This window comes from Mirounga leonina, unplaced genomic scaffold (assembly GCF_011800145.1).
Source record: "Mirounga leonina isolate KUSES-001 unplaced genomic scaffold, KU_Mleo_1.0 Mir_95, whole genome shotgun sequence".
NCBI lineage: Eukaryota > Metazoa > Chordata > Mammalia > Carnivora > Phocidae > Mirounga > Mirounga leonina.
This window is the reverse complement of record NW_023270865.1, coordinates 6,042,377-6,059,091: the sequence shown is the minus strand read 5'-3', so window position 1 is coordinate 6,059,091 and position 16,715 is coordinate 6,042,377. Positions and strand designations below refer to the sequence as shown.

The window sequence follows — 16,715 nt, the reverse complement described above, 5'->3', positions numbered from 1 at the left end:
AATCCAGCTGTCCTTTGATTCATGGCATATCTTTTTCCTTTTCCATTGATTTATCTGGGTCATCTATTTTAATTTGTTGCAGGCAGCATATAGTTGAGTCTTTCTCATTCTGACTATCTTTCCCTTTTAACTTGGATGTTTGGACTATGTACATTTAATGTGAATGTTGATATAGTTAAGTTTATGTCTGCCACTTGCTATTTGCTTACTATTTTCCCCATCTGTTATTTGTTCTTTTTTTCTCCTTTACTGCCTTTTTGTTGTTATTTGAATGGGCATGTAGGCACTTTTCTGGTTACTGAGGCTCGAGGAACCATGAGCAGCAAAGTCTCCCATGACACCCTGTACAAGGCGGTGCAGGAAGTCCCCATGGGAACCTTCTGCAAGCGCCAGAAGTTTTTGGAGACGGTGGAACTGCAGATCAGCCTGAAGATCTATGACCCTCAGAAGGACAGACGCTTCTCGGGCACCATCAGGCTTAAGTCCACTCCCTGCCCCAAGTTCTCCGTATGTGTTTTGGGGGATCAGCAGCACTGTGATGAGGCCAAGACAGTGGATATTCCCCACATGCACACTGAGGCAATAAAGAAACTCAACAAGAATAAGGTATTAGTCAAGAAGCTGGCCAAGACGTATGATGCCTTTTTGGTTTCAGAATCTCTGATCAAGGAGATCCCACGAATCCTGGGCCCAGGCATGAATAAGGCTGGCAAGTTCCCTTCCTTGCTGACATGCAATGAGAACATGGTGGCCAAAGTGGATGAAGTGAAGTCCACCTTCAAATTACAGATGAAGAAGGTGCTGTGTCTGGCAGTGACTGTTGGCCACGTGAAGATGACTGATGACGAGCTTGTGTAAAACATCCACTTAGCTATCAATTTTCTGGTGTCCTTGCTCAAGAAGAATTGGCAGAACATCGGGCTTTATACATGGAGAGCACCACGGGCAAACCCCAGAGTCTGTGCTAAGGCACAGTTCAATAAATCCTAGTGCTACCAAAAGTAAATAAATAAATAAAAAATAAATAGGCATGTAGAAGATATCACAGACCCTCTTCAGGTGACATTTTACCCCTTTGCATAGAATAAAAAACTCACACTAGCATGCAGTTGATCGCTGAACAACACAGAAGATAGGGCACCAGCCCTCCACACAGTCACAAATCTGTGTATAATTTTGACTCTCCCAAAACTTAACTACTAATAACCTACTGTTACCTGGAGCCTTACTGATAATACGAACAGTCAATTAACACATATTTTGTATGTTATATGTATTATGTACTGTAATAGTAAAGTCACCTAGGGGAAAGAAAATGTTATTAAGAAAATGATAAGGAAGACAAAATACATTTACAGTATCACATGCCTAGAAAAAAATCCACATGTAAGTGGATACACATAGTTCACACCCATGTTATTCAAAAGTTAACTGCCCTTCTATTTCTCTCCTCTCAGCCTTTATCCCTTTGTTGTTATACACTTTAATTTTACCTCCACTATTAATTCTATACTACATTTTTGTTATTTTTTGTTTATACAATCCATTATCTTTTAAAGAGATATAAATAAAGTTTTCCAGCAGTTTTTTGTATTTACTCATGTGCTTACCATTTCTAATGCTCTTTATTCCTCTGGTAGACCTATCCCACTGGATTATCATTTTCTTTTTGCCAGATGGACTTCCTGTAACATTTGTTATAATGAACTGGTTCATGGTCCCCAGTTACTCTATCTGTCACACTTGGAGGAACTAGGAAGGGTTCTCCATACCCACTCACCACCTCATCTGCTCTGTCAACCGAATAGTTAAGCCAGAGAGTCAGAGGCCAGTTGTCACACCAGGGTTATTTGTGCCCACCTTCTTTATCTTGAGTGGGAATCTGGGGACTAATTTTCTGTAATGCTTTGTGTCTTCTACATGTTGACAAATCAGAGGAAAATGTTTTCCTGAAATATTTAAACTTTAAAAACACGGATTTCTGTATAAATAATATGTGGGACTTTTCCTTTCAATTATTCTTCAGGCTTTTATGTAGTGGCTTGAAATAGGAGATCAAAGAAAGGATGTGAGATGTAGAGATTTCATAAACTGTTCCAGTATAGGAAATTGGACTCTTGCCCCGTTTCAATCCTATTTTGTGAAAACTTTTTGCCTAGAAAGCCCTTCCCAATTCCACCTGTCTGAGATGACCTGTTCTTTCCCTGTCACTTGCTCTTGCGTTGGGCTGTGGGTTGTTTCCTGAATTCATTAGGTTCTTGCTCTTCACTGCACATCGTAATGTTCTCTTTCTCCATAACACTCTATCTGATCACTGCAAAAAATGGTGTGTATGCTGCCTCTAGTCTACGTTATATTCTGTCTAGCTTTTATTTATAAACTGCTTGAATGACTCCACAATTGTGTATTAAGAGCAGGTCTTATAACTCATGCTGTAAATGGCTGAGTCTCCTGCTCTGGGGAGGCCGTGGAGGGATAAGGAGTCAACAGTGGAAGGTTCTGCAAGTGGGGGTCTGGCAAAGTGTGTTTTGCCCCTGGAGTTTGTGGGGAAAATCCAAAGCAGGTGTGCATGGAAAATGGAGCCCTGAGTGGGGGGGCAAGCTCAGCAAGCCACAGAAAGAAGCATGAGGGGTCAAGGGAAGGGATCAAATCTGGATGCAAAACCAGGAACTGGAGGGTCAATGAGAATGGAAGGACTGGGTGATTAAGGATTTGAAGCAAATGATGGAGGTTAAGATTCAGCAGGCTTCACCTACTATATAACAACAAAACTCTCTGTGTGTGTGTGTGTGTGTTACTGCATTCATTTCTCATGGCTGCCATAACAAATGACATCACAAACCTGGTGACTTCAAATAACAGAATTTATTCTGTCACAATTCTAGAGGCAGAAATCTGCAACCAACGTGTTGGCAGGATTGGTGTCTTTGAGAGGCTCTGAAGGGGAGAATCTGTCCATGCCACCAGGCAGTCCTTGGTGCTCCTTGGCTTGTAGCCACATCATTCTAGCCTCTACCCCCATCTTCATCTGGCTTTCTTCCCTGCATGTCTGTGTTCCTCCTTCTTCCTATAAGGACACCTATCATGGGATTTCGGGCCCATCCTAGACCTAGATTTTCTTATCTGGAGATCCTTTACCTGATTACAACTAAAAACACTCTTTTCCCAAAAAAGTCACTTCTGCAAATTTGGGGGTTAGGATTTAGACATTTTGGGGGACGACCATTCAACCTAATACAATTACTATATTCAACACACTGTTCTAAACACTTTACATGTATTAACTCATTTAATTCTTATACCAGGATTCCTTAACATATGTGCCAACATTAGGACTATTTTACAAACCAAGAATCTGGGGTGCGGACAGGTTAGATAATTTCCCAAAGCCCCACAGGTGTGTATTGGAGCTGCACTTGAACCCAGATGGACAAACTCCAATTTACACACTTAACCACTGTGCTATAGAAAATATAGACATTTTTGAGTCTCCGGTTTTTCATCTGTAAAGTGGAGATAGTATCGGAATTGTTGTGAAATAACACAGGCATGTGGCAAGTGCTACAGTTTTTGTGGGTGGCAGTAATATGGGAGCGGAAAGTCTCAGATCAGGAATCAGCGGGGGAAGTCCTGACAAACTCCAAAAATGCTTGACTTTGACTGCTGTCACCCAGCGTGGTGCCCAGGAGAGCTGGCTGTGCTGAAATAGACAGACATAAGGGGCCACTGGGATGGGAGCTTCTTAAAGGCAATAAGGGCTTTTTTCCACTCTTTTTCTCTTCACACAGTGGGATGGTGGCCACATGGTGTGTAGTCAGTAGATGTATGGAGTGAATGAATGAGTGAAAGGCAATACACTTCTTGAAAGCAGGCACTACTGTTAATCATTTATTCTCTATTCTATCTTCCTCATGAGTCCCTGCCTCTCCAAGGTCAACTAAAATACTAGTTGCAAAGGAATCAATTTATGCCAATCCTTGACTTCTATCTTGCATGTTCTTCAGTGGATCATGTCTGTTGAGTAGTCCAGACAGCATTTCCTTCTCTCTCACATTCTTCATCTGCCACCCATCTTCTCTCTAGTCCTGCCCCTTCAAGGTCCAGATCAGTGGGGGTCATAAGCAAGAATTTATTTATGCAGATCCTTGCCTTTTCCAGGGCAGGAGCATTGCAGCCCCATCACCTCCTATCCTTAGATGGAAATGCTGAAATTAGAATGAGAAACATGGGGCAGAAATGATGGGAGCCGACTCTTCTGGTGAGGTGTGGGGATGTGGTAGAAGAACACGGGCCCTGGGTTGTCAAAAGGCAATTTGATCAGCACAATTTATTGAGGGCTTAACCTGTGCCAGGCACTACTCTAGATGGTGGAAACAAGGCAGATAATAACAACTGTATAAGAAAGTAGGATATGTAGACAAATACATAGATAGATGATAGATAGATTTAATTCTCATTGTGCACTTAATGTCTGTGGAATCTTGCACAAACTGTAACAACAATCTAAACCTCAGTTTTTTGGTAAAGTTAAGTTACTTAAATGTTTATCTAGTAGGATTTCTGTGAGCACAAACTAGGTAATCACATGTATATACACTTATACACCCATATGTGTCTGTAGGTATACACAAATATATATTTATATATCTATATATAAAATATGTGAGTGTGTGTAGACACAGATATATCTATATATCCATATCTACCTAGGGAGAGATAAAATGAGCTTGGCACACGACAGCTCCTGGACTATAATGCAGGGATACCTGCTGTTGACCTAATTTGTCATCTGAGCCCTAGCTTTCTTTATAGACCCTTGTCAATCTCCAGCATCACTTTTGGACCAGGACGTGACCATCTGCCTTCCTAAGTGGCCCTAAATGACATCTGAGCTTTATGATAATCTTCACTGCTCCTGATCCGCCACACATCCAGGAAAGCACCCAGTACAGGTGGGCTGACCCAGGAATGATTTTTTCGTCAGCACCTCCAGCCCTCCCAGGACCACGCTGGGAGCTATCTTCGGATGGCAGTTATTCTTGGCTGCAGCCAGGGCCCCATTAAAGACAGAGCTCTAGAGATGAAAAGTCCCAGATCCCATTATTAGTCCCTACTTCAAACTTGAACTCTGGGTCTCGAAGGCTCTTAATGTGGCTTCCGCAGCTTAATGACGCCATTAGCATCTCCTACCTGAAGGCAGCACTAATTAAGGCACTAAGACGCACAGCCATATTTCAGTTAATTGAGTTCATTTGCTAGTTTGCAAAGAAACACAATTAATAAAATAAGTTATGCGTGTCGCATTTTTTTGCAGATCAACTTTGAAGTGATAACTATTTGTCTGATCTGCTTTGAATAAAATGAGGAAAACAGTTCATGCTGAACTATTTGTAGGCAGAGGTAGTGAACATATGTTTCTAATTTGAGCTAAGAGAAAAGCAAAAATATACAAATTTAGCAAATCTTAGTTCTTGACAACCACTCAGGATATTTCAGCTAAGAAGTGAGCATATGGTTCAGGGAATAAAGAAACTAGCTAGCGTGGTGTGGAAATTATGTTTCTGGGCTCAGAGTTTCATGACTGCCATGAGCTCATTCTTTCTGAGATGGGGGTCAGGTCTTGAACATTTTCTGTGGATTTTCGCATCAGTAAATGGATGCTGCTTATGCATGCAGGTTAGTCGTGTGGGGGTAGAATGGGCGCCTCATTATCATACAGCATGCTTCGGTGGGATGAGTTTCATAAGGAGAGGATTAGGTCTCTTCAGAGCTGCCACATCTGGAAGTGATCAGGTGGTTAGATTTGCTTCAGGTAAGTGTGAAGTGTGACGGCAGAGGGGTGTAGATTGCCTCTGCCCTTATGGCTCAAAGTAGAAAAGGGATTTGGCCACTGTGATGCTTGGCTTTGAGGGGGAGCAGAATATGCTACCCCAGAACGTGCCACTTTGGCACGTGGATTATTTCGAGCTGAAGACAATCAGGGTTCAGCAGATTCAGGAAGAGCTTTTTACCTCCCCCTTAACTGCCTGAAAGAATTTAGATAAGGGGCCTGTGCCAGGAAGAGAGCTATTACCAAAAATAATGTTCTATATCCAAAAGACTTATCTGCACAGCATGGAAACATTTGTTTACCAAACGTCTGCTCTTCTCAGCTTCCAGTGAATTGTCTTTCTACCCTTTGAGACTCCATGTCCTTAGCTCAGGATGGAATGTAAGCTTCAATTACCTGAGTGCTGGGAAGTCTCATATTTTAATGGGGATTCCATACATATGAAATGTGTTTTCTCCCTGTTAATTTGTCTTATGTCAATTTAATTATTAGACCAGCCAAAGAACCTAGAAGGGAAGAGGGAAAAGTTTTCCACCCCTACAGCTTTTCAATCACAATTGTTTTATGATAATCAGACTATGGACAAATTATTTCATTTCTTGGTGCACCTGTTTGTTTTTTAATTCCTAAGCCTGTATACACAATACTTATTGTTTTGCAAGGTTAAAGTTGCCCTTGCATTGTAATTTATAGAAAAGATATTATTTTCAAGTTTTCTCTGATGATAAAAGATTTCAAGTTTTCTCAGACATGTTTCCGAATCCAAAGAAGAGTACCACGTTTGATGTCCAAGACTGTGTGTGATGGAGGACTAGGTCAGTGGACCGGGACCCCCACCCCAAGCACTGCAGTCCTGAACTCAACATGTAAATCAGGAGAAAGCCCCTTAGTGTCTGGAAGCCTCCATCTCCCCATCTTTGAATGAGCTGATTAGAAGGAAAGATCCTCAGGCTTTACCCCAGCTCACAAGTCCTGGAGGTTGATGATGGTGAGGGTGGAATGTCTGTACCTTCCAGACATATTCTTACGGGTTCTTCAGCAGGCCAAGGAAACTTGATTCGATGGGGAGGCCACATTCCCAGGGAGAGTACCAGAACACAACCCTTGGGCTTCCTCAACTTTACGAGTGGGGTTTCCACTGCTTGCCATGTTAGCAGCCCAAGTTAACAAGTATGGGCACAATATGGATCCCCCAGCTCCTTGCCTTCTCCCGGCTCAGGGGAAGCATGGTCATTTCTCTGCACCAGTTGTATTGGCAAAGATGCAGAGTCAGTAACTGGACATCCTTGAATCCAACATGAGGAAGAATTTTCTCTGTCAGAGTTGCCCAGCATGGGCTGCCCCAGGAAGCCTCTCACTGCGGGTTCCAGCACAGGCCAGAAAAGGGAAAGGACCTTTCAGACTCAAGGGGTACAGTACCATGGCACTCACCACATGTTCCCTGGGCCAGTGGCATTGGCTCTGAGATACTAAGGGGATCAGCATCACCCCATCCATTAGTGGATTATTCTGGGTATTAGTCCTCATGTTTCTATTAACTATGATTTACTTTTTAACCACAGATTTGCTTTCCACTGTAATAAAAAATAATGGCAATCGAATCTCTGAAATCAAATTACTCCTGAGATTTTAAAAGGACTAGATATTTTAACAGCCTCAGGAGAGAGCACCTACAGAGGGGGGGACAAGCCTACGGGCTGCACACTGAGAATTATTTGATTATTGAATGAATATGAGTTGGAATTTTGAGGGGAATTTTCAGTTAATGAAGTCATTCTGATGTAAGACTGGTGGGCAAACCAGAAGGCAATTCAGCTACAGAGAACTCAATTTTATTTTTTTTTAATTTGAGACCATGAGGGGAGGGTGAGTCCTTTCTCACTGCCTTGTGGAAGACGGGGAGACAGAACCAGAGAGCTTGCCACATGGGGGGAACCACTTGCGTGGTTACCAGTGATGTCTGGACCTTGCCCAGCCATGAAGGGGATCCACCATATCCAGCATCAAAGCCAGTGCACATCCTGCCTCTGCCAGGCACTCCCACGCGCACACGATCAACCTGAACTCCCAGTCAGCGCATGCTCTGTGCAGTGACCATCACTCACGGTGAGGATTATTACCAATGGAAAATCAAATATCTTTTTTTTAAAGATTTTATTTATTTATTTGAGAGAGAGAGAACACAAGCAGGGGAGCGGCAGGCCGAGGGAGAGGAGAAGCAGACTCCCCACTGAGCAGGGAGCCTGACGCTGGGCCAGAACTCAGGACCCTGGGATAATGACCCGAGCTGAAGGCAGTTGCTTAACAGACTGAGCCACCCAGGCAGCCTGAAAGTCAAATATCTTTTAGGCTGCTACCTCTCTACAAACTGGAATTAGTCTTTCCCGAGTAAATCAGGGCCTTGTTTTTCCTGCTTTACTCGGGAAAGACTAATTCCACTATAAGTGCACCATGGGAAATGTCAGACCTTGTTGTTACTAAAACATTGCCTTAGAGTTCAGAAAAAAAATTGGGTGTGAAATTTGGCCTTTGTGGCATTCCATAAGCACATGTTCTGACATAAAGCACACCAAAAAGTCTGGCCTTTTGGCATTTAGCAGTGCAGCATTTGTATTACTTTTAATCCCACTGGTGGAATTGGCAATAATTCCAGTTTTGCAATGGGCCACTGGCTGGGTACCCCAGGGTGTTCCTTCTGGGAAAATTCCCCATGAACTCCATGAGTCTCTTGCCTGATCTTGGTCCCCTTACCATATTCTGCCCCATCTGCTGTAGGTTTCCACAAGCTACCCTATGTGGTCCAGCTGAATTATTGATCACAATCAGCTGAGAAAAGCCCCAGCAACTCCTATTGGCTAAAACGACCTTCCACCCCAACAGTCCAGCCCCACAGTCCATCCTAGTTAAAGGGTTGGGGACAAGCTTGGGAAAACCCCAAAGCAATCCTCAAGGTTAACTTCTTGGAAATCTCAGAAAGAAAGAAAAACTTTACAGGAAATTGGCATGAGAAGGGAATTAGAGGCTTAATTATGTTTTTCCGTCTCGTCCCCATTAAAACTGACTTCTGTGATGTGTCACTCTGCTTTAGCACAAGCGTTAGTAGATCTTGCAAAGGTTGGAATAAATGTTTTCTGAAGCTCTCTGAGCCAGTGGACTTCTGTCTCCCAGTTCCTCTGAATGAGCTAATGCTGGAAGAAAACCGGGTGTTCTGAAAAGACAAGACTTGCTGGATAACTCCTAAGCCTTTGGGTTTTCCTCATTATCTGGTGAAACCAATCATTGTGCCTCAGGGCCATCACAGGAGCCGGACCCTGTGGCAATGGTAAAGCTAGTTAAGCCTCCCTGACCTGGAAATTAAGTTTGTGTTTGTAAGAATTGCTGGAGATTCTAAAGGCAAAACTAACTCGCCCCTCCCATTTTGTACTTCATATGCATCCCGATTTTGCTATGAATATTATCTAAAGTGAAAGCAGGACCAGGAATAGCTACTTTCACACACCTTTGTTTCAAAGGTAGGTAAGACTCTGAAAAATCTTCTCTGATTAAAATAAAAATGAGTGTGGGATTGAGGTACAACATTTGAGATAAGTAAATCAATGTGATCAATCCATAGGAGAACAAAAACTAAAATGTTTTCTGCTTGGGAATGTGTCCCCAGTTCAACTATTTTGTAAGATTTTTAATGACACATAATACACTATTTGATTCTAGGGGTATTGGTTTCTCTGTTACATTATTAAATTGCATTTATGTCAAGATGTTTCACTTGTCATTTTTGGGTGAGGCTCTTAATAGTCTCTGATATGTGAGAAGCAGAAATGAACTTTTGCTTAAAATAGCTGAGTCTGTGGTTATGTAATTGATTGTTGTTCATCCTAGGCAGCCTTGAGAGTGAGGAATAATGATTATATGCCAATAGCAGAGGTTAATTGATTCATTCAATCAAAGGACAAGTCTGGCTGCTCTGTTGTAGGCTTGTGGCTCAGCGCTGGGGTGAAAATGTCTGCCTCAGGACAGGCTCTTCTCTCTTCTTCCTCTAGTAGCAAAGAAGGACTGAAAGAAAGTCAATTAGGCATTGTAAGTGTGGTGATAGCTCAATGTGTATAAAATACACGTGGAGCAGAGCAGCTGACTCCACCCCCAGGGCCAAGAGAGGTAGAGAAAATGGAGGTATTTCGAAAGCATGACTATATTTCATCAATGAGAAATGGGCAGAAATTTTAAACTTTATCTGGTAGAAATTGAGATACCTCAGATGGCTTTTAACCAAGAAGCAACCACATAAATAGTGAAGTTTTTATTATCAAATATTCCTATGGGGCGTGTTCTGATTTCATATTAGGAAGAATTAAAAAAAAAAAAAAAAACTATTCTCTATTTTTTTCTACAATGGTGTCATATTTCTCCCATTTGTGTTCAGATCTTTAATCCATCTGGAGACATTTTTTAACTTAATCTGAGTAGTGATATAACTTTATTTTCTGTATAGGGTGAACCAAATTCTCCATTATGTGTTTGTGATATGGTCCATTTTTCTGTTCCTTTATGGCAGGATCTCTCAAACTCAGTTCAACTAACGTTCTGGGCTGGATAATTCTTTGTCGTGGGGACTGCCTTGTGTGTCGTATTTAGCATCATCCCTAGTCTCCACCCTCTGTACGCCAGTGGCTTACCCCCATCCCCGGTTGTGACACCAAAAAATGTCTTCAAATTGCCAAATGTCCCTCGAAGGACAAAACTGCCTTTAGTTGAGAACCACTGCTTTAAAACTATCGCTCTGTCCCCATTGCTATGGCTACAGAATAGTCCTTTCTACAAGGTTGGACAAGTCTTATTTCTTTATTTTCATATATATTTTTGAAAGATGTCCAATATCGCCCTGATATCACTCATCTTTTAATGGATTGCATTAAAGTTTTTATTAATTTGGGGCTATGGATGTATTTAAAATGTTATGTTTCTTCCTTTATTCACTCTTTTGTGTAACTTAATTGACTTTTATGATTTATACATAAACAGTTCTATCCCTAATTAATCTGGGTAGGTTATAGATCAATATTAATGCAAATAGTATCTGAGTTTCTATTACATTTTCTATTACTTTTTGTGGGAATGTTATAAATTTGTGTTTTGATCTTTGCAGTCATTTTGTGCTCACTTTTAGACCAAATACTGCTGTTTTCCTCAGTAAACATGAATAAATCCACATTCCACAAATTAGTTTAAATTTTGTTGGACATATTTGTACTTCAGACTTACACACACAAAAAAACCCCAGAATAAACCTCATTAATTTGATTTCTATAAAAATGATGGCTTGGATTTTCTATCACTGTGGAAAATAACTGTAGAATTAAGGACTTGAGGAATTTTAGAGGTGTTTTTGTTTTTTACTTCCCCTTAATTTAAAAGAAACTTCACTAAACTTTCTATTTCAAAACATTATTACAAGTACAATGTTGCAGAAGTCACATACAAAATTTATTCTAAAGCTGGAGTAATTAAGACAGGGCATTGTGTAAGATATTTAAGACACATTAGTGAAGCACAGTAGAGATGAGACATAGATCCACATGCATGTAGTCAACTGATTTTTGAGAAGGTGCACCGGCAAATCAATTGAGGAAAAAAATAGTCTTTTCAATAAATGGTGCTGGGACAATTGTATGTTCATATGCCAAAGAAGAAGAAGAGGAGGATGGGGAGGAGGAGGAGGAGGAAGAGGAAGAAGGAGGAGGAGGAGAATCTTGACAAAGATCTTACACCTTTCACAAAAATTAATTCAAAATGGAACATAGATCCAGATGTAAAATACAATCTCTAGAAGAAAACATAGAAGAAAAATCTTTATGACTTAAGATTCCTTGAGCAGTTCTTTTTTTTTTCCTTACAATTTTATTGAGATACATTCACAAAGCATAAAATTCTTCCTTGTAAAGTGGATAATTCAGTGTTTTTTTAGTATAGTCACAGAGATGTGCAGTCATCATAATCTAATTCCAGATCTCATTGACCAGGACAAAAAGAAACCCCCTATCCATTTTCAGTCAGTTCTCATTCCTTCCCTCCCCTAATTCTTGGCAACCGCAAATGTACATTTTCTATATGTTGGCCTATTTGGAAATTTCATATAAATGGAATCATACTATATATGTTCTTTATTTACTAGCTTCTTTAAGTTTGCATAATGTTTTCAAAATATAAGGCCAAAGCAAAATTAATGAAACAACAACAACAAAACAGTAAGCCAGACTTCATTAAAATTAAAAACTTCTACCCTGCAAAGACACTGATAAGAAAATGAAAAGACAAGCCGTAGACTGGAATAAAAGATTTGCAAAACACATACTCTGATAATGACTGATATCCAAAATATACAAAGAACACTTAAGACTCAAAAATAGGAAAACAAACAACCCAATTAAAAAATGGGCAAATGATCTGAACATACATCTCACCAATGAAGATGTATAGATGGCAAGCAAGCATATGAAAAGGTGTTCAATATCATTTCTCAACTGTGAAATGAAAATTAAAATAATAAGGTGCCACTACACACTTATTAGAATGGCTAAAACCAAAACAAATGACAAAGAAAATTGCTGGCAATGATGTAGCTTGTGGTAAAACAAAATGATACTGTCACTTGGGGAGAGTTTGGTTGTTTCTGACAAAGTTAAACAGAGTCTTACCATACAGTCTGGCAATTGGTTTGACTTGAAAAATATGTACACGCAAAATCGGTACATGAATGTTTATAGCAGTGTTATAATCACCAAAAACTGCAAGTAATCAAGATCTTTTAATAGATAAATGGATAAACAAACAGAGGGATATCCATAAAATAAAATACTATCTAGAGATAAATACATATGAGCTATTAAACCACGTAAAAACATGGATATACCTTAGATGCATATTAGTAAGTGAAAGGAGCCAGTCTGAAAGGCTATCTGTGTACTAATGACATTCTGGAAATGCAAACAAATAAAGATGGCAGCAGGTCGGTGGTTGTAAAAAGCCTGTAGTCAAGGATTGAATATATGAAGCACCGAGGATTTTGGGGGGCAACAAGCTATTTTGTATGATATGGTAACAGCGGACAAGTGACACAGTTTGTTTGTCAAAACCCATAGAACTTTACCACCCAAAGAAGCTTAATGTCTGCAAATTTTAGGAAATCATTTAGAAGGCCAAAGAATGCCAGGATGGAATGCACAATGTGGCAGAAGAATCTAAATGTATGATCCACATAAAACAGCCTCCCTGTAGAGAGTGGGAGGGAAGAGTGCCAACCCAAATAACTTGGAAAATTAGTGAACTCTTTAAGACGAAAGGCAAAAGGAACTGCACATAAATACTGCACTCTATTTGATAAAGTTATTTCTCACAAAGGTGCAAATGAACAATTGTAAAACCACCATAGGGGACACCTGGCTGACTCAGATGGTAGAGCAAGCAACTCTTGATCTTGGGGATATAAGTATGAGCCAGATGTTGGGTGTAGAGATTACTGAAAAATAAAATTTTAAAAACAAACAAACAAATAAACATTTATAAATAAAATCACTGTGCATGTAGATTGGTTTTGAAGAATTAAGTGAATGGATGGCAGGTGCATGGAGTCAGGTTCCTCACTGTTGATGTGGGAGTTTGCAGGTGAGGAAGGGGAGGAGGTTAGAATAATCCTCATGGCAACTGATTGGAGTTGGACATCAGTAGGAACTCATGAGGAACTCAACATAGATATAGATGGATACACATAAAAATGTTTATAGATGTGTATATACACATGTATCAGTATACACACATATAATTCCTTGCTCCTGTAGTTAAGAGAGTCTAGAAGCAACAACATCCCAGAGCAATAAGCACAGCTGGTATCCAGATTTTGCTTTCTAATACCCTTCTCCAATAAAAGGAACCAGAAACCTTTGTTTTTAAGATTTTTAAAAAATTTATTTATTTGAGAGAGAGAACACAAGCAGAGGGGAGAGGCAGAGGCAGGGGGAGAAGTAGGCTCCCTGGGGAGCAAGAACCTGATGCGGGACTTGATCCCAGGACTCTAGGATCATGATCTGAGCCGAAGGCAGATGCTTAACTGACTGAGCCACCCAGGTGTCCCAAAGGAACCAGACTCCTTAGAGAGATGGCTGATTTTGGGGAGAGGGGCAGGAAATACACAAGATGAATCTGGAGCATCTTGCAGTGTGAGAAAGTAAGACAGTGCTCAAAAACCCCCACAATAATGTGGTTATATCAACAGGACAGGAGCCAACTGAAAGAGCTTCCAATGACCAAAACTGGGACAATTTGATCAACAAAATAAATAAGTAGTATTTGATTTAACCAGAACTATAAAATAAATATCCATGAGTCCATACTGAAATAAATATATGATTTAATCAATAAATAGATGGGGGAGAATATAAAACTCTCCAATGTAGAGTAACTCCAAATAATTTGTGTAGATACTTCTCCCTCAAGGAGTGCAGCGTCACTGCCCACTTCATAAGTGTGGGCTGCAAGTAATGAATTCCAAAGTGTACAAAATGGAAAGGGGAGGAGATAGAGTACCTTTACAGTGGAGACTCTGACAAAACTACCTCAGCCAGTTGATCAAGGTTAACACCAACCACGATAATTCATGTTGCCAGTAGGCGCCATGGTGATGTGATGAGAATGGCACTTTACACTGGGGTCTTCCCTCAAAACACCCACAGGCCCAGTCTGATGAGGAAAACATTAGACAAGTCTTAATTGAGGAATATTCTGCCAAACATCTGCCCGGTACTCCTCAAATTCAAGGTCATCCAAACAAGGAAATTCTGAAAAACTATCACAACCAAGAGAAGCCTAAGAATACATGACCACTAAATGTCATGTGGCCTCTGGGATGGAATCCTGGAACAGAAGATGACAAGAAGCAAAAACTAAGGAAATCTGAATACAGTGCAGACTTTGGTTAATATTTTATCCATATTAGTTTATAATTTTGACAAATTGTCAATGTAAGAGGTTAAAAATAGGGAAACTGTGAGGTGTATCAACATAAACTATTCTAATATAAAAAGTTTAAAAAAACAGTATTGCAAGTGTCCAGTAGACATGAATGAAAAATAAATTTTGAGTAACTCTGTTAGGCAACCTCATGATGTCTTATTTCCTAAGCCCCCATCTTCTTTCCAACTCTCTCCAGTGATTCTATATCCACCCTCCATACTGAGGCTGTGATCCCATCTCAGCCACTATCTCTGGTAGTGAAAGAAAAGATACCTTTGCCCAGCCACTATCATACCCCAAACACATTCCCTGAAAATACTCTTGTTAGTTTAAATCAACAATAAAGATAAAGACTCTCCTTCTCCCAGGAACTTTTTCTGATTGTTCTAGTCCCAACCATGCCCTCATTTTTCAACATCCAGATCTACTCTCTTCAGTATAAATCTGCTGTTCCCATGTGGTTATTGAGCATTTCAAATGTGACCAGTCTAAATTGTGATGAGGTGTAAGTGTAAAATACACAATGGATTGTGAGGACTTAGCTAAAAGAGAAATGAAAATATCTCATTTATAATTTGTTTAAATTATCACATGTTGAGATGACAATATTCTGGATATATAGGGCTTACGAAGCTATATTGTTAAAATTAATTTAACCGTTTTTGTTTTATTTGTTCTAGAAAATTTAAAATTGTCTATGTGGGTTTAATCATATTTTTACTATACAGTGTTGTTCTAAAGCATACATTCATCCCAATGCATTATGGCTTATGTAACAGTGTACAAGGTTTTACGTGCTTTCTAGCTATGCCATGTATGTCTTCCCTGTTGGAGTTGATAGACCGCTTGCAGGAGAGGGAGGCAGGCTCTAGGATGCCTCTTGGACATCTACACTCTATACTCCCAGCACACAGCTTGGGATTGTCCCTACCTTCCAAGGACCTGTTGTCTTCACTGGAGATTCCATTACTACAAGGATTCTGATCTAAAGGCTTTGCGATGAGCATTGGGTTTTATATGTAAGTGATAAATCACTAAATTCTACTCCTAAAACTAATATTATACTATATGTTAACTAACTGGAATTTAAATGAAAACTTGAAACATTAAAAAAGAATAAAGGCTTCCTATAGCCTGAGAATCTGAAAAACTTTCATCAAAATCTAAGAGCTACAATAATGTCAGAAGCCAAACAAAGCACCCACATATTTTCAGCTATTTAGATCTCTCAGGTAGCAATTTATAGGTTTCAATGTTGGTCTAAACAATTACATGTCAAAATAAATATCCAAGAGTTTCTAATAATGTCTTCTCATCTGAGAGTTGTTTCATTACATTTGAAGGTAGGGATATATTTCCCTTTGGACCCCTATTCAGCAAGGATGCAATTTTATATTTGGTCATTTATAGATCTTGGGCATAATTTATGAAGGGAAGTAAGAAAAAGAAATGATAGGAAAATATAAACTATTCCCTTGGGACAGAAAAACAAAACTAAACAATACAGTCATAGGATAATACACCATATGTCTTCCCACAGTGTTCGGTCTTTGGGCTATTTCTGCTACATTCACACAGTTAGTTAATGATGAATCTTTTTGCTTATTAATACAGTTACCAGTTGCCCCACATGAAAATTCAATCTTAAGGATTTCAATGAGAAGCACATTATGAATAAAAAAGGAAAGCCCTGTATCTTTCTCAAAAAAACTGTCATGCCATTCTCTGTATGAGCAAAAACACTTATTTTTAGTGCAGATTTAAGTTTGGAGGTCATTAAATGTAACCTTTAAAACTCTGAGGCTTTTTATTTTTATTACTTTTCAGAAACTTGTTTTTTTCAAGATCAAGTTGAAAAAAGACAATTTAAACATCTAACTTG

The 16,715-nt window shown here is 39.7% G+C and overlaps 1 protein-coding gene across 1 annotated transcript; it reads left to right on the top strand.

Moving 5' to 3' along the window:
* The first annotated feature begins 304 nt into the window (after positions 1 to 304).
* LOC118006248 (60S ribosomal protein L10a-like) lies at positions 305 to 858 on the top strand. Its single transcript, XM_034998841.1, has one exon. The coding sequence runs from the start codon at positions 316 to 318 to the stop codon at positions 856 to 858; it is 543 nt and encodes a 180-aa protein (XP_034854732.1). The 5' UTR covers positions 305 to 315.
* The last annotated feature ends 15,857 nt before the right edge of the window (positions 859 to 16,715 follow it).